Source organism: Paramormyrops kingsleyae, chromosome 24 (assembly GCF_048594095.1).
Source record: "Paramormyrops kingsleyae isolate MSU_618 chromosome 24, PKINGS_0.4, whole genome shotgun sequence".
Classification (NCBI taxonomy): domain Eukaryota; kingdom Metazoa; phylum Chordata; class Actinopteri; order Osteoglossiformes; family Mormyridae; genus Paramormyrops; species Paramormyrops kingsleyae.
The window spans coordinates 14,682,863-14,709,140 of record NC_132820.1 but is presented as its reverse complement, the minus strand read 5'-3'; the positions used below and the strand labels follow the sequence as shown (position 1 = coordinate 14,709,140).

Below are 26,278 nucleotides of genomic sequence, written 5' to 3'. Positions count from 1 at the left end.
TCAAACCAAAAGCAGCAGCTATCAAATGTGGCAAAGACTAATATCAGTGCCATACCATCCTCAATTGTGGTGGGTTTCTAAAAATTAAGCTTAATGAAAATCTGAATATTAAATGAGCAGAATGATTTCATTGGTTTTCAATCCAAGTTGTGGTCTAAAGACAAAAGGTACTGTTTCTGGCCACTGTATCTTGTTTATAGCTATTTATGCAAGGATGCAACAATGTGTTGTAATAAAGTGGACTGTTGTAGTAAACTGGCCTTTGGGTTATTTAGTTCTTTCAAATTATATTTATTAGCTGAGAATGAGCAGTTTTATTGGTTTTAAGTGCAAAAATCTAATGTATTAGCTTGACTACTTTAAGTTGAACTGACTTGAAAAAATTATATTAACCAAACTTGAAAAAACTTGAAAAAAGTTTGAAAAAATTAAGTAATATTTTAAGTTGATCCAATGTTTCCTTTTTAGCCTGTAGGTTCTAATAGTAATATGTTTTTTAGTACTCTAAACAAGGCAACTTGAAATATTACAGTTGAATCTTGCTATTTAAAAAAGTTAATGAAAACAGTAACTCTTAAAATGTCACCTAAACCATTGACCTAAACCATGTGTTAACAAAAATTATTCTATTAAATTTTAAGTCGTTGCATGTTGTGCTAAAACTACATGATTTAAAACTGTTCAGCTACAAAACATGATTTTATGTAATAGAAGCTACATGTTAGACTTAGGATAATATAATAGACACCCATGGTCTGCTTTTTTTGTGTAACACTGAAATGAGAATCACTGCAATATTAAATATTCATGAACCATGGTGTGGTTAACGTTCCTTGGGTGACTATATAAAATGCCTTTGATCTCCTACTTTCATTTTCACAACCGTCTGTAAAAACTGTGGTGTTGAAGACAGTTTGGAAAAGGTGAGTTTGTCAAATAAATATGCATATTTCAATAGCGTACAACATGTAAGAAACCCCGTAAATGTAGTGGTCTTGGGATATCTCCAGATACACTATGTTCTGTTGAGAAGTCTTCGGCTGGAACGGCAGTTGCCATTGTTCTCAAACCGTGTTATTACTTTGGAACTAATATTGATTTCATAACCAATACGAATACAAAACGTCTTCTAATAATTAGCAAACATTAAATAAGAACCGTACTTGTATTTTTCCTTGAATAAAATGGCGTAGTATTTGCATATAACCTACGCACATTGGCACTCTCGCCACCGGAAAAAAACTCACACTGGTCCATTAGGACTAGTGGGCTGCTGAGGCATCACCCACTGCACAGCTGCATTCAGGTTCTCATTCCTGAGGTGGTTTGTCCTGTGGCGGGTGCAGCAACGCGCTGTAATCAGCGTGTGCTTCTTCCTGGTGACCTCTATACGCACATCCTCTCTTATACTTTAAATGAACTCTACATTAGTTATAAGACCTAATGCAATGTAAACAGCATGTAAATAGCGGTTTTAGGCCTAATGATTTGTTTTGGGAATACTGACAAGAAAAAAACAGCCTATACATGTTCAGTACAGACGAGGTCATTGTGGTACATAAATTTAATTTATATTTTCTCTTTAATTATTTCTCCCTCTGCACCTACACATCACCTCATTCGCATGGAGACAACGAAATTAAAGTTTTGCTTTTTGGAACTTTCGGTTTTATTTGTTCATTTAATTTATTCTTTCTGTGATTTATTTGTTTGTTTGTCTGTTTATTTTCGGTCCACAGCTTCTTGAATCCGCAGGTACAAAACCCGCGGACACCAAGGATTGTCTGCATACAAGAATCCATTTGAGGAACGATTTACTTTAAATCTACTTATAAGATAATTTGTAATTAAGTTTAAATTATAGCCAAGCATCTTTTGTCAGTTTACGTGGCCTATTGGGTAACCCTGAAATGAGAATTGCTGCAATATGAAATATTTATGAACTACGAAGTGAAAAATGTCGCGTCTGTGACTATACAAAATGTTTTAATTCCTTCATTCGAATAGTAATGAACTACAGAGTTTAGCTCCTACTTTCACAATAATCTGTAAAATCAAAATCGGTCGAAGATCGTTAGGAAAACGTGAGGATGTCAAATTGGTAGCCTATATATTTCAACAGCGTACAACATGTAAGAAACCCTATAGCTTGTTCATTTAGTGGTTTTATGAGATGTCCGGTTACAAGATTTTTTTTAGACATCTTTGACCGGAAATTTTAGTCACCGTTGTCCTAAAAAGGTGTTATTCCTGGGTAACTCATGTAGACTGATATTAATACAAAAATGAATTCTAGGAATTCTTAAGTAAACATAAGGACCGTAGCCACTAAGCTATTTTTTCCTTTTAAAAAAGCAAAGTTTACGTCAGCGAAATCATAAATATATGTTTTCTTTAAAGCGACTTATAAGATAAGACGTACGTAACTATGTTTTTGTTTAAATTACCGTACGGTAACCCTGAAATGAGAATTGCTCCATGAAGCATTTATTAAATGTGGAGTAAAACATGTCTAACTATACAAAATGTTTGAACTCCTACTTTCACTTTCACAATAATCTATAAAAAGTCAGGGGGTGGAAGAACGTTTACAAAAAGGAAGTTTGGGTCAATGGGGTTGTGGGTTGTTAAATTTTGTCATAGATTTCTATGTGTGGTAGGTCTCTATGGACAAAAGTCCAAAGCCAGTTTTTAATTCCATTCTAGCCCTGGGCATATTTATTTGGAAATGGGAGTTTCCAATGTTCTCAAACTGTGCCATTAATGGGGAGCTGATTTCAAAATAAATATCAGTACATTAATTATTCATGCAATTGAAAGCTGTTAAATTAGAACTGTATTTGTATTTTTGCAGCATTTTTATTTTTTCACTCTTATTGTTTATGCATTTATTTTGTAGTTAGTGGTGGGGAGGGGGGGCGCTGTTGGTACAAATTCAGTGCTTGAAGTGGGCTGCTCAGAGAGAGGCTGTACCAGCACCTCTTTGTCTTTCTTTTCAGAGAACCGGCAACATTTCTAGTATGTTGGCAACTCTCATGATTTTCTAGTATCAGTAAAAGATAACAAGGCCAGTATCAGCACCCGTTTTTTCCTGCTTCAAGCACTGTAAAAATCCATTTAACAAACATTTTACTCCTTAGCTACCTGTAGCATAAGTCATATTGAAAATGTATAAAGTATATTGTTAAAAAGGGTCATGCAAAAGGGTAACGGAGCAGTGTGTGACTCAGTCGGTTACACTCTAAAAAAGAATGTATTGGGTCTACTCAAAAAGTTATGTTAACTATTTGCATTGATCTTTTTAAGATGTCCCAATTTAACTGTCCCAATTCAGTATTATTAAGTAATTGTTACTAAACTATCATTATTACACTAACAGAAATCATTAAATACACTAAAAGCTATATTAAGTTGAATCTACTTGATATTCAGTGGACACTATTTGAATTTTCATATTGGTTGTATTTAATGCATGTGTTAGTTACACCATTAAATCAAGCACAATAAACATGTTTTTCCTCCATCCATCCATCCATTATCTCCCGCTTATCCGAGGTCGGGTCGCAGGGGCAGCAGTCTTAGCAGGGAAACCCAGACTTCCCTCTCCCCGGCCACTTCATCCAGCTCCTCTGGGGTAATCCCGAGGCGTTCCCAGGCCAGCCGAGAGACATAGTCCCTCCAGCGTGTCCTGGGTCTTCCCCGGGGCTTCCTCAAAGTGGGACATACCCGGAACACCTCACCAGGGAGGCGTCCAGGAAGCATCCTAAGCAGATGCCCGAGCCACCTCATCTGGCTCCTCTCAATGCGGAGGAGCAGCGGCTCTACTCTGAGTCTCTCCCGAATGACCGAGCTCCTCACCCTACAGTATCTCTAAGGGAAAGCCCAGCCACCCTGCGGAGGAAACTCATTTCGGCCGCTTGCACTCGCGATCTCATTCTTTCGGTCACTACCCACAGCTTGTGACCATAGGTGAGGGTAGGAACGTAGATCAACTGGTAAATCTTGAGCTTTACCTTTTGGCTCAGCTCCTTCTTCACCACGACAGACCGATGCAGCGCCCGCATCACTGCTGACGCCGCACCGATCCACCTGTCGATCTCCCGCTCCATCCTTCCCTCACTCGTGAACAAGACCCTGAGATACTTAAACTCCTCCACTTGGGGAAGGACCTCCTCCCCGACCCGCAGAGAGCACTCCACCCTTTTCCGGCTGAGGACCATAGTCTCGGATTTGGAGGTGCTGATTTTCATTCCAGCCGCTTCACACTCGGCTGCGAACTGTTCCAGTGAGAGCCGAAGGTCACGGTCTGATGAGGCCAACAGAACCACATCATCTGCAAAAAGCAGAGACCTAATCCTGAGGTCACCAAACCGGACACCCTCAACGCCATGGCTGCGCCTAGAAATTCTGCCCATAAAGGTTATGAACAGAATCGATGATAAAGGGCAGCCCTGGCGGAGTCCAACCCTCACCGGGAACGAGTCCGACTTACTGCCGGCAATGCGGACCAAGATCTGACACCGGTTGTACAGGGACCGAACAGCCCTTATAAGGCAGTCCGGCACCCCATACTCCCGGAGCACTCCCCACAGGACTCCCCGAGGGACGCGGTCGAATGCCTTCTCCAAGTCCACAAAGCACATGTAGACTGGTTGGGCAAACTCCCACGCACCCTCCAGGACCCTGCCGAGAGTATAGAGCTGGTCCACTGTTCCACGGCCAGGTCGAAAACCACACTGCTCCTCCTGAATCCGAGGTTCAACTATCCAACAGACCCTCCTCTCCAGCACCCCCGAATAGACCTTACCAGGGAGGCTGAGGAGTGTGATCCCCCTATAGTTGGAACACACCCTCCGGTCTCCTTTCTTGAAGATGGGGACCACCACCCTGGTTTGCCAATCCAGAGGCACCGCCCCCGATGTCCACGCAATGCCGCAGATGCGTGTCAACCAAGACAGCCCCGCAACATCCAGAGCCTTGAGGAACCGGATCTCATCCACCCCCGGGGCCCGGCCACCGAGGAGCTTTTTAACCACCTCAGCAACCTCTGCCCCAGTGATAGGTAAGTCCACCCCCAAGTCCCCAGACTCTGCTTCCTCATTGGAAGGCGTGTCGGTGGGATTGAGGAGGTCTTCGAAGTATTCCTTCCACCAACCCACACTGAAAAAAAGAACATGTTGGATTTACTTAATTCAATAGTGGACAGTGGTTGCACACAGATGTTTTGCTTTGGCAGAAACTTGAACAATTGAGTTAAATTAACACAAGCTATTCATATTCAATAAACCTGTGTATTTTCTGTTTATACAGTGTGATTGAAACATGTTTTGTTAAAGTAATTTGAGCTTTTGGAACATTTTAATCCTTCTCGATTTTATCACTTTATTCCAACACTATTCAATAACTTTTCCTCCAATACTATTTGGTCACTTACACTGAAAAAAGAGAATTGTTGGACCAACTTAAAAAAAATTGCTTCAATTGGTAACACACAAATCAAGCTTAATGAACCCATTTGCTTTAGGTTAGGTGTACCAAATAATCTGATTACATTCAAATCAATAGTTTTTATTAATGGAAGTGAAATTTTAGACAAGTCAATTTAAAGTTTGCAGTTTTTACAACACAGTCATTTGCTTTATAGAAAAGTTAAATACTGCACCATAACAACCTATAGTATGATTTCAAGAAGTCTTTTTTGTATACTTGCATTTACTACATTAAATATATTTAAAATACCAATGAAATGCATTTACTAAAAAAATTTATACAATCTTTTGTTTTCAGATTTTATTATGTACAACTATATAAATGTCTTTTTTGTCCATTTCTCTAAATGAAACATGAATTAAATGCATATTTAAAATAGATATGACAAGAAATATTCATAACTATGCTGATTTAACAAGTTGTCAAAATTCCACTGAGCAACAGCTAGCACATTTTAAAAAGTGCATAACAGTTGGGCTATAAACACAATTCTTTCAAAACTCCTTTCAAACAAAAATACCAATTTTTACAGCAGGTGAATATTATACAACTAAACAGTATAACTGAATATTAGATGGAATTTTTCTTTCCCATCATTACAATTTAGAGCAGCAAAACAACTCTCCCATTTTCCTGGCAGCCAATGGTTTCAGTTCCAGACAGCAGTTGATTTATGTTCAATTTCTAAACCCAAATGAATACAAAATAATCAATGAAGAAAATAACTGACATAATCCAAGTAACATTTTTTTTGCAAAATATTTTCATTAATTGTGCATTATTATTGTAATTTACATGTGTTCACAACATTTTGATATTTTATGTACACAGCAACTGTACCATTGCATGGTGTCTATACAGTATGGGTCCACACCATTCAGTGTTACTTTTAACACTTTACAGTGTGCAGTGAGTGTTTTTATAGTATTAATCTTTATTTACACCATAGGGTAAGTCAAGGCTTTTGATGTTGTCCCTCACAAGAGGCTCTCACTTAAACTTAAAGCGACAGGTATTTTAGGAACTGTAGCGACCTGGATTGATAACTGGTTAACGGATCGGAAGCAGCGAGTAGTTATAAGAGGCACAATGTCACAGTGGGCCTGCGTTCATAGTGGGGTACCGCAGGGTTCAATTTTAGGACCACTATTGTTCCTAATTTACATAAATGATATAGACACCAATATATACAGTAAACTGGTGAAATTTGCAGATGACACCAAGGTGGGTGGTGTAGCAGATACTGAACTAGCGGCTCAGCAGCTACAGCGGGATCTTAATTTAATTAGTGACTGGGCCGACACCTGGCAGATGAAATTTAACATAGACAAATGTAAGGTACTCCATATAGGGAGCAGAAATATAAAGTACAGGTATTTTATGGGTTCCACTGAAATAAAGATAGCTGATTATGAGAAAGACCTTGGTGTGTATGTTGATCCTCTTCTGATCCTCATGACTTGTGCGCATATTAAAATGCGGCAGATATGTCGAGGTGGAGACTCATTGATTTACCCTATGGTGTAAATTGAACACTATTACAGTTAATAAAGATAAATACTGTAAAAAGAACACTCACTGCACACTGTAAAGACACCATGCAGTGCTAAGATAGACACCATGCAGTGCTAATTTAACACTGGCACATTTGCTGTGTACATAAAATATCAAAATGTTGGGAACACGAAAATTACAACAACGCACAATGAATGAAAATATTTTGCAAAAAATAACGTAACTTGGATTTTGTCATTTTCTTCATTATTCATTTTGTATTCATTTGGGTTTAGAAATTGAAAATAAATCAACTGTTGTCTAGAACTGAAACCATTGGAAAATGGGAGAGTTGTTTTGCTGCTCTAAATTATAATGATGGGAAAGAAAAAGAAAAATACCATTGTAAAATTGTGTAATTGACACTCAAATATAATATTAACATGTAATATGAAAATAACTTGTAGTATTTAAGTGACCAAATAGTATTGGAGGAAAAGTTATTGAATAGTGATGGAATAAAGTGATAAAATCAAGAAGGATTAAAATGTTCCAAGAGCTCAAATTACTTTAACAAAACATGTTTCAATCACACTGTATCAACAGAAAATACACAGGTTTATTGAATATGAATAACTTGTGTTAATTTAACTCAATTGTTCAAGTTGCTGCCAAAGCAAAACATCTGTGTGCAACCACTGTCCACTATTAAATTAAGTAAATCCAACACGTTCTTTTTTTCAGTGCACAACATCTTGAGCTGAGGTCAGCAGCGCACCATCCCCACCATAAACAGTGTTGATGCTGCACCGCTTTCCCGCCCTGAGACGCCGGATGGTGGTTCAAAATCTCCTCGTAGTCATTCTCCATGACCTCGCATAACTCCTCCCATACCTGAGTTTTTGGATCAGCGACCGCCGAAGCCACATTTCGCTTGGCCTGGTGATACTCATCAACTGCTTCCAAAATGGCCCAATAGGACTCCTTCTTCAGCTTGAAGGCATCCCGCACCATCAGTGTCCACCAGTGGGTTTGCCACTGCAACAAGCACCGACCACCTTACAGCCACAGCTGTGGTCGGCCGCCTCCACAATTATACTGTTGCCCTATTCAACACCGTCATGGTTAAAAGTTTAAACAAAGGCAGTACCCTGTCATGCTATGCAAATATACATCAGCACTATTGGTCTTCAGGACCTGCCAGACTTTTGACTGACATTTTACAATTGATTTTTTTACAGTGTACGCGAACAGGCGGAAGCAAGCAAAACGTGAGCAAGTTTTATATGGTTGTAGCATATCAAGTCTATAAAGTAAATTAAAGTATAAAAGCCTATAAAGTTAATATTGCTAATCAAATAAATTCGTTTTGTCATTCAAAGTAGGTCTAATAGGATTTTTTAAATTTCACGTAATGCTATCAGTGACATTTTATTTTGTAGAGACGCAGCAGCAGCATCAACAGAAAAAAATTGAGGAATTTAAAACGTGGATGCTTAGCCTGTATATTCTTTAGGCTATTAAGCTCACTGATTCCTTTATTGTTAAGCCTATTTTTGTGTGGAATGCCATTGCCAAACCTGTCCGTTGTTGCCTATACCTGTATGTTGCTTAAAAATAAATATTTTCTGAGTGGCTCATATTACTTTATGATATAAGGCTTCGGTTTAAGGTGACATTTGTTAGGCATGCAGAATATTTGTCCCTCTTTTAAATTGTCCCTCTTTTAAATGTATCACATGCTCTGATACAAAGCCTCATTAATAATTTAGCCATACTAAGCTGCTTAAATTGTGGGCGTAAATAAATGTCCGTATAGCACAGAAAAGCTGGCGCACTGCCAAATGTTGCGCCTGTCATCTGAAGTACTAGTGATTACTGCGCATGCGTGACATAATAATACCGGTATGATATCGCCCAGCCCTACTGGTTCAGATCATTTGATCGGCCTAGTATTTTTCCTGTTGGGCCCTTGAACAAGGCCCTTAACCCCAATTTCTCCAGGGACTAGTGAACCGATAATGAAAACACAATGCTTTCATTCAACAGGTCTGGACGTTAGTGTTTGGAAAATGGGAAGTGGAAAAAGTACCCCAGTGACAGTGGAGAAAAAACCAGAGCTCCTTGATAAAGCTTGGAGGAATGTTGTGTGGGACCATAGGTATGAAGCCTGTTTTTGTCAAATATAATCAACAACTTGTTTATTTTTTACTAGCATCACATAATTTTATGCATATATTTTTTAAATATGCATGAGTTCTATAACATCCTTCTCCCACACAAGCTCACATATAAACACTGGCCAGTGTGCAGCCCTGCAGGTTAGCTCACCAGTTGATCACTGTATTTATCACCTACCTTGCATTTATACATCTCTGTTGTGTATCCTTTGCCTTATATTTAATCTGTCTTCTTATGCCCTAATTGCTTATTTTCTATTGTCATGGTGTCTCCAATTGTAGCAAGCTGTGCCAACGCCAATTTTATGTTGCAATAAAGATTCTGAAGATTCTGTTCTTATGTTCGGCAGAGTGACGTCACCATTGGGCCCTTGAAGTAGACCCTTAACTCTTGCCTTCTCAAATTTGCATGGCTTTGGTTAAAAGCACCTGTAAATGAAATATTAATAAATAAATAAACACTTTCTAATAAGAATGTATGATACTTCATTAAGTGGTTTCAGTTGCAGTTGACTAATGAAATGTAAAGGAAGCTATAGTAATATTTTATTAGATGTGGGATTGTTTATATTCCTTGTGAATTTTGACTAATTCCCATTTCCAATTCCAATTTCTGTTCTTTTAGCACACGAACCGATCTCATGCAATACCTGCTAGATTACAAGCCCACTATTGATTCAGTGCCTCAGGCTCGGATTCTTCTAATTGGTCAGCTTAAAGCTGGAAAATCAAGCTTCTTCAACTCCATCAACTCCATTTTCCGTGGCAACATTACAAACCAAGCTAAAGCAGGAGAAATGGAAATCAGCCTGACTTTGAAGGTAATGTGACTGTGTAACTTTTCATATCCTGGTATAACATTCATGTATCCAAACGTCTTTATATAATGTTCTTGCTTGAGAGGAAGGACGATATTCTGGTTTGGTGTTTGCTCTACATCTGTTATTTTTAGTTTCAGTTGCTGTTTGTTATCCTCATTGTGCTTTAGGAAGGGATTAACTCTGCTGCAGGATATTTAGTTTGAAGCTATGGAAACCCCACATAACACAGCAAGAACAGGCAACCTCCTCACACACAGAGCCAGAGGCATCATTTGAACTCCAATCCCTAGAAGTGTGAAGTTGCAGCACCATCCACTGAGCCTCTGTCATCATGTTCTTATTGCCATTACCCACAGGACATTTGGTGCTGAAATTTATTTTCCGTGTTATGAAATCATATCGTACTGGTCGAGCAATGACCAGCGATTCTTAATGGTTATTAAATCCAGTCCGCAGATCAAGTGATTGGTTTACATCAGGGGTGTCCAAACTTTTTTTTACTGAGGGCCACATACAGAAAAATATTCAGAGGGCTGGGCCAACTCACTAGACGTTAGGTATATTGGCTCATCTCTTGTGTATTTAAGTTCAATCAATCAAGTTTGGTCAATAAATTATAATTATGCTTAATAATTTAATGTGTTTAAAAAATATCCAGCATCACAACTTTCCGTTAATTGTGATTTTGATTTATTTTGTGACAAAAATGGTTGGCAGCTCATTCAGAAAATGGCAGTCTCAGATTGCTTCTTAGTCAGGATGGTGATCCCCCTTCACGGCCCTCTATAAACAGGGGGGGGGGGGGGGGGTAATAGGGGGAAAGAGGTGTTTTTGAAGCTTGTTATATAAGTTATTGGGCTTGTTAAGACATCCACTAATGTTTGTTATGAAATATTAACTTTAATTTACTGAATTTATTAGGTAACTATGCTTATTAACATGAATACTGTCTATTATATCTCACCTATATAATGGGAACAGTATTGCACTCAGTGGGAGCAGTGATGCTGCGCTTTGGACTGAAAGATGGCTGGCAGGTCAGGAGTAAGTTTGGTGGATGAGATGCGAAGGTCATCACACAGATGTCTGTCTTTGGTTTTTGTTCTCAATCTGTTTTTGTTCAGATTTAACAGAGAAAATGATTGCTCACATACACAGCAAATTTGCCAATGTTAAATTAACACTGCATGGTGTTTATATAATTCTCACCAAATCAGTGTTACATTTAACACTACAATGAGTGTTTTTGTATAGTGTTAAATTTTAGTAGCTCTTATAGTGTTCAGTTGACACCATGGAGTGTTAGATCACTGAAACTCTTCCCAGATTCCAAGCCCATATACTGTAGGTGGCACCCAGGTAAATAATGGGTGGCTTATGTCTGGGGCAGCCAGCCTACTGTGTTTGATTACCCCACCATCATAAGAAAGACTATAACCAACAAGGCCTTGTCGCTTGTTATATGACCTTTATATGGTTAGCTCTGATTTTTCTGAAGACCAGCCCACTGTGTTCTTGTAAGCTCAACACATGTTTCTCTCTTCTGATTGTTACCTTTCTTGTGCATTAAAGTGGGGATTTATTTAGAGAAATAGTGTTTAAATATTTAACTGTTAGTTGTATTTCTTAATATATAAAATAGTTTCTTTGTACCAGTAAAAGACTAAACCAATTGAGCCCTCTTGCAATTGCCTGTGGTATGAAACTGAATAAAATGTATAATACCACTTTTGGGGAAAACCAGTGAGAATCCACTGTGAAACAGCACTGGGCAAATTGTCATGTGTTCCTAATGAAAAGGCCATGACTGGCAATCAAACTAGCCTCTCAGCAGGAGTGTTAGTGTAACAACAGTGCTCATTCACACGGATAATAAAGCTTGTTAGAATGCATAACATAATTATTTAGCAGGGCTCAGAGAAGGTGAGAGCTCCCCTAGTGGCTACAGGAGTGCATTTTCCCTAAAGCAGATATAATGGGTGGTGGCCTTATAGCTTTTAGACCACACCTTGGGATAGAAGAACAAATCAAATTATTTTGCTCATTTAATATTCAGATTTTTTATTGGGCTTATATTTTAGAACACACTGTGTTCTAGGATGGTATGTTATGGATCACATTTTAGCGTTATTAATCCAGGTCTTTTTCTATACGAGTAAACATATGCTTGGGGTTTAGAACTGACCTATGGTGTGTGTGTGAGCATTTGCCTTACCATGGCATTTATCTCCAGCTGCAATATCAATCACTCACTAGCCTACAGAATTAAGCCCATGGAAATTCCATTTCAGTAATTGCTCACATTATTGGAGTTTACTAAGGTTTCTTACACTTGCCTTATTCAACCCCATCATGGTGGATAAAAACAAACCCAGAAATCTCTTAAAAGGCTGTACAATATCATGGTATGCAAATAAACACCCAACATCATTGGTTTACAGGGAAGTGGGCGGTACCAGGAGATGCATATCAAAGGTGTCACAACTCTCGTAATACATTTCCATATATAAAACCCATCAACCAAGGTTTGAACAGGTATCCAAAATCAGCTTACATCAACAAATACACCAAACCACCATTAAAATAAATACAAATATAGCTTTTTTTTTTTTTTTATTAAAAATCAAATGCAAGAAAAAGCAAGGCTTTGTGTGACATCGTGGCACACAGCTCGCTAATCTTCAAAAAAAAATCAGCACTAAGCCAAAAAAAAAAAAAAAAAAAAAAGTCAGCCTATAATAAGTAAAGGCTGAGAGGTCCTTCTTGGTCAGTGTCTTTCTCATGATGGATGATAAATCAGGGTGGCTCTTATGATTCTCATATGAGATCTTGTATGCACATTAAAATGGGGCAGATAGGGGCCACCCATTTTGCACCTGTGTGCCACCTATATGGGCTTGGAATCTGGGAAGAGGTGGAGTTACAGTGATCTAACGCTCTATAGTGTCAGCTGAACACTATAAGAGCTAATAAAATGTAACACTATAAAACAACACTCATTGCACTCTGTAAAGCGTTAAATGTAACACTGATTTGGTGAGAATTATATAAACACCATGCAGTGTTAATTTAACACTGGCAAATTTGCTGTGTACGTATGTTGAGCCAAACAGACTGATCATTCTTTTACCGTGGCGTCAAATCAGAGGAAACTTGTGCTTTTCCAAACCCTGGTAGAAGGCAGGTAGAGAGAGAAGCTGATGTTATCACACTGCATTTCAATGATTTCTAGTTGCAGACTCTCTTCCATTTATTCTGCATCCATCAGGAAAGGAGTCGAGAACAACTTGAATTGTTTCTCAATGACAGAAAAATCTTGGAAGCGTTGCCTGAATTCTGTCATGAGATATAATTAATTATTAATTATCTGTAATTAGGTAATTACAGAGACATATTCCCCCTTTTTGGCAGAAAGGTTGGCCTTTGGAAAAGCAAATTTGATTTGGGACAGCGTGGGAAAGTGCGCAACACTGAAGTTGCATAGCTGGGTCTCAAAGAGACGGAGCTTCAAACAGAATGCTTTCAAGTGTGCATGAAGTTGCTGTACAAGCTGGTCTTTGCCTTGTATGCTCTTGTTCAGTGTATTAAGATGACATGTAAGACCAACTAAAAATGCCATGTCTGCCAACCATAGAGTATCACTCAGCTCATGATGAGGTCGGCCCTTCTTTTTTAAAAACTGGTCGATTTCTGATGTCAGAGAAAAAAACGTGGCTGCATGGAGCCTCGACTTAGCCAGCGTATATTAGAATGATAGAGTATGTCCCCGCATTCAGCATCAACATCAGATAGGAAAGCTTGAAATTCTCTATGGTAGAGCCCTCGTGATCAGAATGTATTGACAATTTTCACAACAGTGTTCATCTCATCACCAAGCTGCACTGTACTGGCACAGAGAGTTTCTTGCTGGATTATACAGTGCATTTTAACAGCCTCGCCTCCGCTCTCTTGCACCTTGGCACACACCATAGCAGCCATTCCTTTGCGCTCACCTGTCATAGCTGGAGCCCCATCCATTGTAACTCCACAAAGCTTGCCCCATTCAAGTCCCATCTTGTCAATTGCTTCTGACACAGCTTCAAACATGTCTTTCCCTGTTGTTGTGCCCTTTAGACTCCTACACTGTAAAACCTAACAGTACTTCTTAATAAAAGAAGTAAGTTAATAGAACTTAATTTTGCCTAAAAATTGGATTCACTCATTTCCACAAATTTGACTTTACTCAAAAATTAATTGTTTGAGTAGTAACTCAGTTGTTTTGAGTGTACTTAGATTTTTGGAGCATTTTAAGTTCTGGCGATATAATTCCAGTTTGTTGCATTAACTGATTTCCTCTTAAAAGATTTCATGATCACTATAGTGATGGCCTAATTGTCGGTGTTTGTTATAGAGCACCTAATGTAGATGCAGAGGAAAGCAGAATGTTATATGACGATATCAGGATTATGAGTAATAAAAATGATGTGGCGGTTATGGGTGATTTTAATTTACCTGGGATACAGTGGGACACAGTCTCTGGCTCTTCTGTAAATGAAGTTGAGATGGTGGAATTAGTACAGGATTGTTTTTTTACTCAGTTTGTTAATACCCCTACCAGAGGAGAAGCCCTTCTTGATCTTATTTTCTCTAATAACCAAGACAGGACTGGAAAATCAGAGGTTTTAGAAGCACTGGACGGTAGTGATCATAACATGGTTAAATTTGAGGTTAAGTTTAGTGTGCGAAGAGCAAAGTCCAAAATAAAAGTATATAATGTTAGAAAGGCTAACTTTAATGGTATGAGACTGAAACTAGAAACTGTAAACTGGATGGAGTTAAATAGCAAGACTGTTGAAGAGGCATGGGAATTTTTTAAAAGCACATTGTTGCAAGTGCAAGAGGACTTCAAACCTGTTTCAAGCAAAACTAAATCTAGGAAGCTGCAACCAAGGTGGTTTACTACGGAAATTTAAGAATTAATAATAATAATAATAATAATACATTTTATTTATAGGGCACTTTTCAAGGTACTCAAAGAATAGAAATTGGAGATACAATTAAGTTAAAATATACAATAAAACACTTACATAAAATCAAAAAATTTAAAACAAAATGTACTGAAAACTTACATAGGAAAGCAGCACAAATAAGAACAAATGAATGAACCAGAGGAGCACATGCATGTGGGTCAGAGAGCAGTGGTTATAGTGGTTATAGGCAGATTTGAAGAGATGGTTTTTGAGAAGAGACTTGAAAGTTGCCAGGTCTTCACATTGTCTGAGGAGTTGTGGTAAAAATTTCCAGAGAGAAGGAGCAGCTAAAGAGAAGGCTTGGTCACCCCAGGTTCAACGCTTTGCTCTGACAGGAGGATCAGGGGTGGACAATTACAGTTCAAAGGTGGTCTCCCAGTGGGACCCCAGCAGCTCTTTCTGTGGTCACCCACATATCGCCTGGGAGACCTCTGTTGGGTGACCACATCCAAAGAATCTGGTCGCCCACCTTACGAAAACACTAGATAATAAATTTCATAGTTCACAACTATTCTTCTTGTCTTGTTTTGTGTTTTTGTTGCCTCAAGTACATGTAGATTTGCAGGTATTGAAATTTATCATTTTTCTGTCTCAGTAATATGCTGATGGCTGAGTACTGATAGGTTGACTTTGTTCAAGTCAAATATACTAGTATCCGTTGTCTGGTGGTCACAGCATTGACAAATATCCAATTATTGATACCTGCCAGCCTAATCGGCATTGCTCGGGAACTCTGTTCATCTTCGGCGGGCATCATGTAGACCAGGGGTATTCAACTAAAATTTAAAGAGGTCCAGTTAGAGAAAAATTCTTGAAGCGAAGGTCCAGAAGATCATAATGTCTAACTATTTAATAGTGTGATATATATTTAAGCAGCCTATTAGTTGCATCAACATTGTATGTAATCAGTACCTGACTGTCAAATCAAATTAATTTAGTACAATTCAAAAATGTTTTGACATTATTTATTGTCACGTGACATAGAACTTCGGCCAGCTGGCTGGAGTGAAATTTTCAATTCGAGATGTCTGCACACATGTAACAGTTCTTACCTTGTAAATAGTCTGCTTTTGTATTTAACCGTGTAAATACACTTTTGACGTAGCTAATTTTAAGCTTTATAATGGAATAGTATAGATTTGCCGTAAGATTTCCAGCATGAGTCTGAAAGCGTGTCATGCCAGATGCTTGAGATTTGGCAACCCTGAAAACGTAAATTTTTTGTTTCACATGAGTTTATTTATATAACAGATAACATTACTTTATACATATGTTAAAATGCAGAAACTTCAACGAACATGAAATCAACAATAAACTATGTCTATTTATCCAATGTGTTATATAATACATATTGTATTTGAAAACTTTTCAGCTTTATGATTTCAGGAGAGTGCAGCCGTGCACTCTGTTAGGAACATTACGCTTTTTGTTTGCGGGTGTTAGCTTCACTGCTGCTATTAACAGGAAAGGCACATTAGCGCAGACAAAGTTTCTGCATTTTAACATATGTATAAAGTAATGTTATCTAGCTGTTATATAAATAAACTCATTGGCGTGGGAAACGGCGGTTCTACTGCTAAACCACTACCGAAAGACTACAAACGCTGCGCCGGTTAAAATAAAAGCGCCCCGTCAGGTTTTAAATAATAACTAAATGTTTTGGCTGTTGGTCCGGGTCTGTACACAGCAAATGTGCCAGTGTTAAATTAACACTGCATGGTGTTTATATGGGCCCACACCATTGAGTGTTACCTATAATACTTTACAGTGTGCAGTGAGTGTTGTTTTTACAGTGTTAATATTTATTAACTCATATAGTGTTCAATTGACAACCTAGAGTGTTAAGTCAATGAGTCGCCACCTCTTCCTAGATTGCAAGCCCATATGGGTGGCACACAAGTACAAAATGGGTGGCCCATGTCTGCCCCATTTTAATGTTCTCACATTTAAACTCATTTGAACATTCAGCTGCTGTGTTTTACTAACCCACCATAATAAGAAAGACTTAGACCAATATAGCCTTTTTTCTTTTTATGCAAGTTTTATTTCAGTTCAGCTCATAATAATCAAAAAACTGTACTGAGAATCCTTTGTGGTATGAAAGTGCGTGAAATGTATGGCACCAAACAGATTATGAAGCTAGGCTCTGTTAGACTGCATCACATAATTATTTAGAAGGGCTGAAGGAGTGTATTTCTGCTAAAGCAGATATAATGGGTGGTAGGCTCATTGGTTTTAGACCACAACTTGCGATAAAAGAACAAATCAAATCACTTTGCTCATTTAATATTAAGATTTTCATTAAGCTTAATTTTTAGAATCCCACCACGATCGAGGCTGGTATGGCACTGATATTAGTCTTTACCACATTTCATTATCTGCATTTTTGAGGTGCCTGTTGTATGTTAAATGATGGGGGCAGCGTATGTATTTCTTGCATATGGGCATTCCTGAAGTAATCTGAATTGTAAAGATACAGAAGACCCAAATTATCTTCCTGGAAAGAGCAGACATATAAAAGAAACAAATGATTGGTTTTCCATAGCATTTTCCTCCCAGCCAATGCCTTCTCTAGTTAAGCCATAGAGGCTAAACCACCCCACCTGGTCCTTGGCTGGAATGCAAGAGCCATTTTGGTGGTTTTTGTTCTCTTGCCTTATTCATCACAATCGCGGTGGATTAAAAAAAGAAATCTATTAAGTCAAAAACAGTACTGTGTCATGCTATGCAAATATACATCTAGCACCATTGGTCTACAGGGGAGTGGGTGGTACTAGGAGCTGCACAGAAAAGGGTATCACAACTGTCCTGACACTTTTCCACATATGTTAATCTTCCAAAGGCAGGATAGGCAGTCAAACATTCTCCCACGCTATTAATACATATACACCAATCTGGAGACACATCCTCACATGCACCCAACTCTCTAACCTTCAAGATCAGTCAGAACCAAGTCAGCAAAACTTTAATACAAAACAAGAAAAAGCTGTAAGGTCCTGTTTGGTCAGAGTCTTTCTCATGATGGTGGGTAAATCTGGGATGGCTCTTCAGATCCTCATGATGTCTTGTTCGCATATTAAAATGGGGCAGATATGTGGAGGTGGAGACTCTTTGACAACACTCTAGGTTGTAAATTGAACACTATAAGAGTTAATAAATATTAACACTTTAAAAACAACACTCACTGCACACTGAAAAGTGTTAAAGGTAACACTGAATGTTGTGGTCACATATAGACACCATGCAGTGTTAATTTAACACTGGCACATTTGCTGTGTATGGGACAGCTTCTGGGTCCGGACCCGGACTGCACTGAAAAAAATGAAACGTTGGATCAACTTAAAATATTACTAGACCTATACAATTGAGAAGATTTCTTTGTGGATACACATATATAGGACTAAAATGCACTACTGAGACCAATTAACATACACCAACACAGGCAACCCGGAAAAAGTGAGCGCAACAGGTGGTAAATATTAATATCAGTGCCATACCATCCTCAATCGTGGTGGGTTTCTAAATGAAACTCTGAATATTAAATGAGCAAAGTGATTTGATTTGTTCTTCTATCCCAAGTTGTGGTCTAAAAGCAATAAGGCCACCAACCATTATATCTGCTTTAGCAGAAACACACTCCTTCCACCATTAACCTCTCACCTTTTCGCAGCACTGCTAAATAATTATGATATGCAGTCTAACATTGTCTAGCTTTATAATCCATGCTTGGTGCCATACATTTAACTCACTTTTACACCACATGCAGTTCTCAGGTGAACATGACTGGTTCTTAACCTGATTGAAAACACCTTTTCTGTTATGCTTAAATGAGAAAAGGCTATGTTGGTCTGAGTCTTTCTTATTATGGTGGATTAGTAAAACACAGCAGCTGAATGCCCAAATAAGTTCAAATGAGTGCACATTAAAATGGGGCAGATATGGGCCACCCATTTTGGGCTTGCAATTTGGGAAGAGGTTGAGACACATTGTCTTAACACTCTATGGCAAGGGTGTCAAACTGCAGTCCTGGAGGGTCAGAGCCCTGTGTAGTTTAGTCCCTTCCCTGTTCCACCATAAATGATTCAGTTCAAGAGCTGTGTGGTAATTAGTACAAGGAGTTGAATCAGGTGTGTTAAATGAGGGTGAACCCAAAAATGTGCAGGGCTCCGGCCCTCCAGGACTGGAGTTTGACACCTGTGTATTAGATTGATTACTTTAAGTTGAACTGACTTGAAAAAATTAAGTGTGAAAAAATGAAGTAATATTTTAAGTTGATCCAATGTTTCATTTTTTTCAGTGTGCGGTCCGCCTATTAGTGACCGCTGATGTAGACTAACGATAATACTTTCTCAAATCATCAATCACAATCGGCCATCATCGTACATAATCTGCCGAAATTGTTTGAAATTATTTTCCGTAGATTTATTCAGTACACACTGCACTTTACTATTCCAGAAATCGTTATCTGCTGGTGTGGTACCTTCTGATTGGAAGCATGTTAATATAACGCCCATATGTAAAAATGGGGATAGAAGTAATCCAGCAAACTATAGGCCAATCAGTTTAACTTGCATAACTGGAAAAGTAATGGAAGCTATAATCCAAGTGAAAATGGTAGATTACCTGGATTAAAATAACATTCTGAGGGATAACCAACATGGATTTAGGAGAGGTAGATCCTGTTTAATTTACTTGAGTTCTTTGGGGAATCTACAAGAGAAATTCATGACAAAAAGGCCTACAATCTACTACTATTTCCAGTAGGCCTTTGATGTTGTCCCCCACAAACGGCTCTTGCTTAAGCTCAAAGCTGCAGGGATTTTAGGGATTGTAGCAGCTTGGATCGAAAACTGGTTAACTGACAAGAAGCAGCAGGTAGTTATTAGAGGCTCAATGCCACAGTGGGTCTGCATTCATAGTAGGGTAACGCAGGGTTCAATTTTAGGACCATTATTGGTCCCAATTTACATTAATGATATTGACACCAATACATACAGTAAACTGGTTAAATTTGCAGACGACACCAAGGTGGGTGGTGTAGCAGATACCAAACTAGCAGCACAGAGGCTACAAGGGGATCTTGATTTAATTAGCGACTGGGCTGATACCTGGCAGATGAAGTTTAACATAGATAAATGTAAAGTAATCCATGCAGGGAGCAGAAATATAAAGTACAGATATTTTATGGGTTCCAATGAAATAAAGGTAGCTGATTATGAGAAAGATCTCAGTGTGTATGTTGATGCTTCCATGTCCCACTCTCGCCAGTGTGGGGAAGCAATTAAAAAGGCCAAAAGGATGTTGGGTTACATCTCTAGATGTGTGGAGTTTAAGTCAAGGGAGGTGATGTTACACTTATATAATTCCTTGGGTAAGACCCCACCTAGAATATTGTGTGCAGGTTTGGTCACCATACCTTGGAAATGACATTGCTGCCTTAGAAAGGGTGCAAGAATGACCTGCAAGAATGATTCCTGGTCTTAGAGGAATGTCGTATGAGGAGAGGTTAGCTGAGCTGAATCTGTTTAGCCTTGAGCAAAGGAGATTAAGGGGGGACATGATCCAGGTCTATAAGATTCTAACAGGTCTGGATGCTGTTCAACTAAATGGCTATTTCAATATTAGTTTAAATACTAGAACTCATGGCCATAGGTGGAAATTAGCGGGAGAACATTTTAAAACAAATTTGAGGAAGCACTTCTTTACACAGCGTGTAGTTAGAGTATGGAATAGTCTTCCTACTAGTGTAGCGGAAGCTAAAACCCTGGGTTCCTTCATATTAGAGCTAAATAAGATTTTAACAACTCTGAGCTATTAGTTAAGTTCTCCCCAAACGAGCTTGATGGACCAAATGGCCTCCTCTCGTTTGTAAATTTCTTATGTTTTAAAAATCAGCTAACGTTGTTGAAGCCCTGCATTTTTTCCGGGCACATTATTCCTGCAACTATAGTGAGGCACTGTTTTATAAAGTCCCCATCCGAGAAAGGTTTCCTGTGTTGGGCGATGAGCTGAGCTACCTCGTAGCTGGCCAGTGTGGCATTTTATTGTGTTTTGTTACCACGAGAAAGAAAGTGTTGTTGAACTTGCAGGCTAGCTGCCATTTGCTTGACTTGCTGTTCTCGCATGGCATCATTGTAGGATGTGTAGGTTTGATGGTTAGTTTCATAGTGTCATCATACATTATACTCTTTCATGACTGCAAGATTCCTTGCAAATAAGACACATTTCCCCTTGACTTTAGTGAAGAAGTATTAATTTTCCCATCATGTTTGAAATTTTCTGCACTCACTTGATATCTTGCATTTCTTTGGTTCTGCCATCCCCCCCCCCCCCTTAACGCTGGCTGTTAAGTACATTATTCTTGTATTGTTTAAAAAAAGTGGGTCACCTGAGCTGAAGAATTCCTTGCCATTGGCCACCAAGTTATATCAGTTTGAGATACCTGCTGAACTGGATAAGCAGCTAGAAGATGAATGACATCATGTGTGTTCTTCCAGTATCGCACTTACCAGGTGAGGGCAGGTCGAGGTGGACCACCTCTGGCATTCCTACTGTGTGACACCATGGGCCTGGAAGGAAGGGAGGATGGAGGGATGAAACTTGAAGATTTTGTGAGCATCCTGAAGGGCTATGTACCAGACAAATACCAGGTAAGACTTGTGTATCTAACCAGGCCTCAAAAACAACTGCTATATGAATACAGGAAATTAAATCTCATTCATTGTTTTTGGCATAATGTACTGTTGTTACATAAATGTCATACGAAAGGACTCACATTGCATTTTGCTTGAATTTCCTATGATCTCAGAGTCAATGCATGTCTGTATGTCATTCACACCTTTTTGTTTAGTTCAACCCTGCACAGCCAATGAAAGCTGATGACTGTCAGGCGTGCAGCACATTGGCTCTTAAGGACAGGATCCACTGTGTGGTGTATGTGATAGATGCCACCACAATTGGAATTCAAGGAACGAAGAATAAAATTGGTGAAATCAAAAAGATAACTAACTTGGCAGGTCAGTCAGTGAGGAGAACAGGGAGGGAGGTGGCATCTGTGACTGAGTGTGTGTCAGTGGGGGGGGAGGGGGGTTGGATCTGGGGAGGTCAAAATTCATAAGCAACTATTTATGTTGATGTTATAATATGCTTTAACACCTGCTTTTCCTGAACCATGAATAATACTGAATTATCATACAGGAAAGTAAAAATGTAAGTTCACCCCTGAATTAATGATTTTAATAATGTATTTGGATATTCAGTAAGAACACAGAGAAGTTCAGTTTACTGGACTGGAAAATGGCAAACTGAATGTTTTCCATAGCTTTGGCATAAACAGCACTCATGCCATAACTGAAGGAGCTCCTGGACGTTCCTCCCTATAGAGCTGCTCCATCTGTGAGAAGCTTGAGGGCTTTTTTTAACATAAGGCCCACTTAAGGAGTTGGGACTGAATGTTAGGACATAAACATGAGCTCAACTGAACACATGTGGATTCAGGAAGGGCAGAGTGATGCTGGCAGGTGCTTCTGAGTAAGACAGACATCAGTGTGCTGATTGCTATGAGTTTGCTTAAGAATCTGTCACCTGATGACGGCTTATTCCATAGAACATATAATATGTCACTAGTGAGACATTTCTGTTGCTGTTTTTAGATGTGCCTCTAGTGGCACTACTGACCAAAGTGGACAAAGCATGTCCTCATGTGGAAAAGGACTTGACGAAGGTCTACCGCAGCTGTTACATAAAGGATCTGGTGAGTTTCAGGGTCTAACACTGTAATCAGTACTAAAGCCTGCACTGACGTATCAGTACAGTATTGGTGGAAACTTGCAGCAGATGCCCTGGGGTGTCTGAACCTTTGGCTTATTATATTCCAATGGCTCACAAAACTTTATCTCAATTTCAATTTCAATAAAACATATTTTCAGGCAGCAAAATGACCCTGTCTGTAGCACTGTGGCCTCACACCTCCATAACCCAGCATCCTGGCCTGGGTGTCTCCTTCCTCAGGTCCTCTGTTACCTCGGATAGGCACACCATGCACTGAATGGGGGTTATGGATGGATGGATGACAAATTTGTGTCCAAAATATACATTTACATTTACAGCATTTGGGTTAAGAATACTATCACACTAAAAAACACTGTTGGCAAGTAGTACAATTTTTTGACATTTAATTGCCCTCAGGAGCTTTAGCACTTTAATTATACGGTGGTACCTTGGAACACGAACTTACTTCATTCCAGAAGGCTGGTCGAGTTCCAAGTCAAATTTCTCCATAAGAAATAATGTAATTGAATTTAATCCATTCCAGACCCCCAATTGATTACCTATTTAAACCTATCAACCTAGCTAACTAATGATACAATCAATCAACAAAAAACTAATACAGATGTGAAAAACCACACATACAAAAGCAATAAACATGAAATAAATGACAATTTATTACCATCTTGTTGAAACTATGTGGATGAGACACTTTCCAGTTGAATTCCTTTTACATATATATATGTATACATTCAGGGTACATAAAAAATACATAACCAAAATGCATTATGTTACTATATATAGGGTTGTGCGATATGACGATTTATATCTGATGCTGAAACAAAAACATCTGTCATTTCATGTTATGCTGTATCAGGTACAAAATATAATGTTTTTGACAACATTTTTTTCATTATTTGGATGACGGTTTGCAATGTTACACGCTATCACATGGGATGTGGCACTTATATGTATGTTTTTATTGGATTTTATTACTTGTAACCCACAGAAGACAATCCACAAATGTGTACCAGAATCAGAATCAAAATCAGAATCGAGTTTACTGCCAAGTACGTTCACACATACAATGAATTTGCTTTGGTGGTTGGTGCCAGACTTCAAGAGATGAGGAGGTTAATATATAAATATATATGTACATGGAGCATGTTCAGGTACTAATATAAAAATAAATAGTTAGTGTATGTTGAATATGATACAGCAGTGGAAATATATACATATTTAAGACAGTGCATGCTTGTGCTAGGATGGAGAAATAGAATTTGAAGGAGTGTTCCTGGCCTTATTGATGAGGCGGGCCGCAGTGGGGAAGAAACTGTTCCTATGGCGTGATGTTTTGGTCCCAATGGACCGCAACCTTCTGCCAGGGGGGAGAGACCAAAAGAGTTTGTGACCAGGGTGAGAGGAATCAGTCATAATCCTTCCTGCTCTTTTCAGAGCCCTGGACACGTACAGGTCCTGTAAAGGTGGAAGGTTGCAGCCGATCGTCTTCCCAGCAGAGTGGATGATGCGCTGTAGTCTGCTCTTGTCCTTAGCAGTGGCAGCAGGGTACCAGACGGTGATGGAGGTGGTGAGGATGGACTCAATGATGGCAGGGTAGAAGTGCACCATCAAAGTCTTAGGCAGACTGAACTTCTTCAGCTGCCTCAGGAAGAACATTCTCTGTTGGGCTTTTTTTGTGAGAGAACAGATGTTCATCTCCCACTTAAGGTTCTTGCTGATCGTGGTGCCCAGTTCCGTCATTATTAGTAATGGAAAAGTATTGCCAGGGAGGGCAAAACTATTGAGAGGAAACACAAAACTATTAAAAAATATATTTTCTCACCCTTAGCGGCTCCCTATAGTGCAGCTGATCTGTAGAAAAAAATCACAAATGAATCACTATCAACAAATATGTATTTTTATTTATGGTGTGTAAAATCAAAATCATTGGGACGCAAAGGAAAATGGCTCTACAATTTTCTTTTAACCTGTAATCATAGGCTAATTGATTAAACATAAGTATGGATGTATTTCCATGACAATATCGTATGTCATAGTTATTTTGTCACCCTGGTCTATTTCATTGCACATAAGAAAAATCACACAGAATAATAAGCAAACAGTGAAGAACCTGACTTTGTTATGGTGTTTGTGGTTAGAAGTTAATGGTGCTTTTATTTTGAAGGATCACTTTGTTGACATCAAGACACATTGCATAATGCCGCCTGTACATGGAGTTATATGGTTGTCTTTAGAGGTAAAAATATAACGTCTGTAGCCCTGAAATAATGCCACCTCTTGGCGATGAATTTAAGATTTTTGGTCCAAAATGTCCTAAAGAAGGTGCACTGAGCGCATTTTCTGCTTACAGGCAGATATGCACGTGCCTCATATTTTGAGAATAATAATTTAACGCTGAGAGAGCGGGCAAGTGTTGTGCAGATGCAAATATATAGTGAGGATGGTTTTTCTGCTGGCGAGTGCATATGCGCACATGGTTTTTACGTGCACGAGTTTTGAGACTGATTAAACGCCATAGACGCTTTAGAGGTCTGACCTGGTAGAGTTGAATGCTTCTCGACCCATACACGTTTTAGCAGGAATGGTTGAGTTCCAAGATTTTGCTTGAGGCACAAGTTGAAAAACAATCGATAGACCCATTTGATATCAGAGTTGGTCGAGTTAAGAGGTGTTCGAGTTCTGAGGTTCTACTGTACATTCACAATTGGCAGCATCTACTAAAGGCAGATTTATACCATTTCAGTTGTGACTTATTACAACCCTGTTTGACACTAATCTTGCGATACAGCAGCTGAAAAAAATACATGAATGTATTTGTCTCACTGCAGATCTACAGAGCTGGCAATTCTCTGGGCATCCCACCGTCAAATGTGATTCCAGTGAAGAATTACTATGACGAGATTGAGCTGAATGACACCTGTGACATCCTGCTCCTCATGGCTATGAAGCAAATGCTCAACTTTGCTGACAATTATTTGGAAAACTATGAGGTAAACACAGAGTAGATGAGTTTATCATATTGAGGGGTTGTGCCATTGCCTTACTCTGTCCATGTCCTTGTGTTTTACGCCACAATTTAGGTCCCTGTAAACCTGCATTAGGCTATTTCTGTAACTTTCCTGACACACAAACCTTTTCATAACCTGGATTGGATGAATTGTCTTTTCACGTGAATATGAATGATGCTCAAATATAATCCAATATATAAGATAACCAAGTACACACTGTAATCCTGCACTAGATTAGATGCTATGCTAATAAAATGACCTGATGTTTCCAGCATTGGTCACTGTCTGTCTCAGTGATTTGATTTGGTTCAGTGTTCTGCGTCTATATTTTGCCTTAGTGTCTCTGTCAATTTCATTACTTGATTATATAGGTTTCAATCTGGCTTGCGTACACCAACTATTATTTGGTAATTTTCTGAGACAGCCTTTTACCTACCTGCAGTCACTGACTGCTCCCTCACATTTTATTTTAGAAAATAAACTATGGC

The 26,278-nt window shown here is 38.8% G+C and overlaps 1 protein-coding gene across 1 annotated transcript; it reads left to right on the top strand.

Moving 5' to 3' along the window:
* The first annotated feature begins 793 nt into the window (after positions 1-793).
* On the top strand, positions 794-26,064 carry LOC111857287 (interferon-induced protein 44-like). Its single transcript, XM_072706680.1, has 7 exons — positions 794-923; positions 9,034-9,145; positions 9,790-9,985; positions 21,492-21,644; positions 21,845-22,010; positions 22,647-22,747; positions 25,611-26,064. Exons 2-7 carry the CDS (start codon positions 9,057-9,059, stop codon positions 25,785-25,787), a joined length of 882 nt encoding a protein of 293 aa, XP_072562781.1. The 5' UTR covers positions 794-923; positions 9,034-9,056; the 3' UTR covers positions 25,788-26,064.
* Positions 26,065-26,278: the final 214 nt, after the last annotated feature.

Bases quoted from the DNA above. Each gene is read 5' to 3' on its own strand.
- LOC111857287 (XM_072706680.1), top strand. From the start codon at position 9,057: ATGGGAAGTGGAAAAAGTACCCCAGTGACAGTGGAGAAAAAACCAGAG. The intron at 21,645-21,844 runs GTAAGACTTGTG...CTTTTTGTTTAG, and splicing joins ATGTACCAGACAAATACCAG to TTCAACCCTGCACAGCCAAT. The intron at 22,748-25,610 runs GTGAGTTTCAGG...GTCTCACTGCAG, and splicing joins GCTGTTACATAAAGGATCTG to ATCTACAGAGCTGGCAATTC.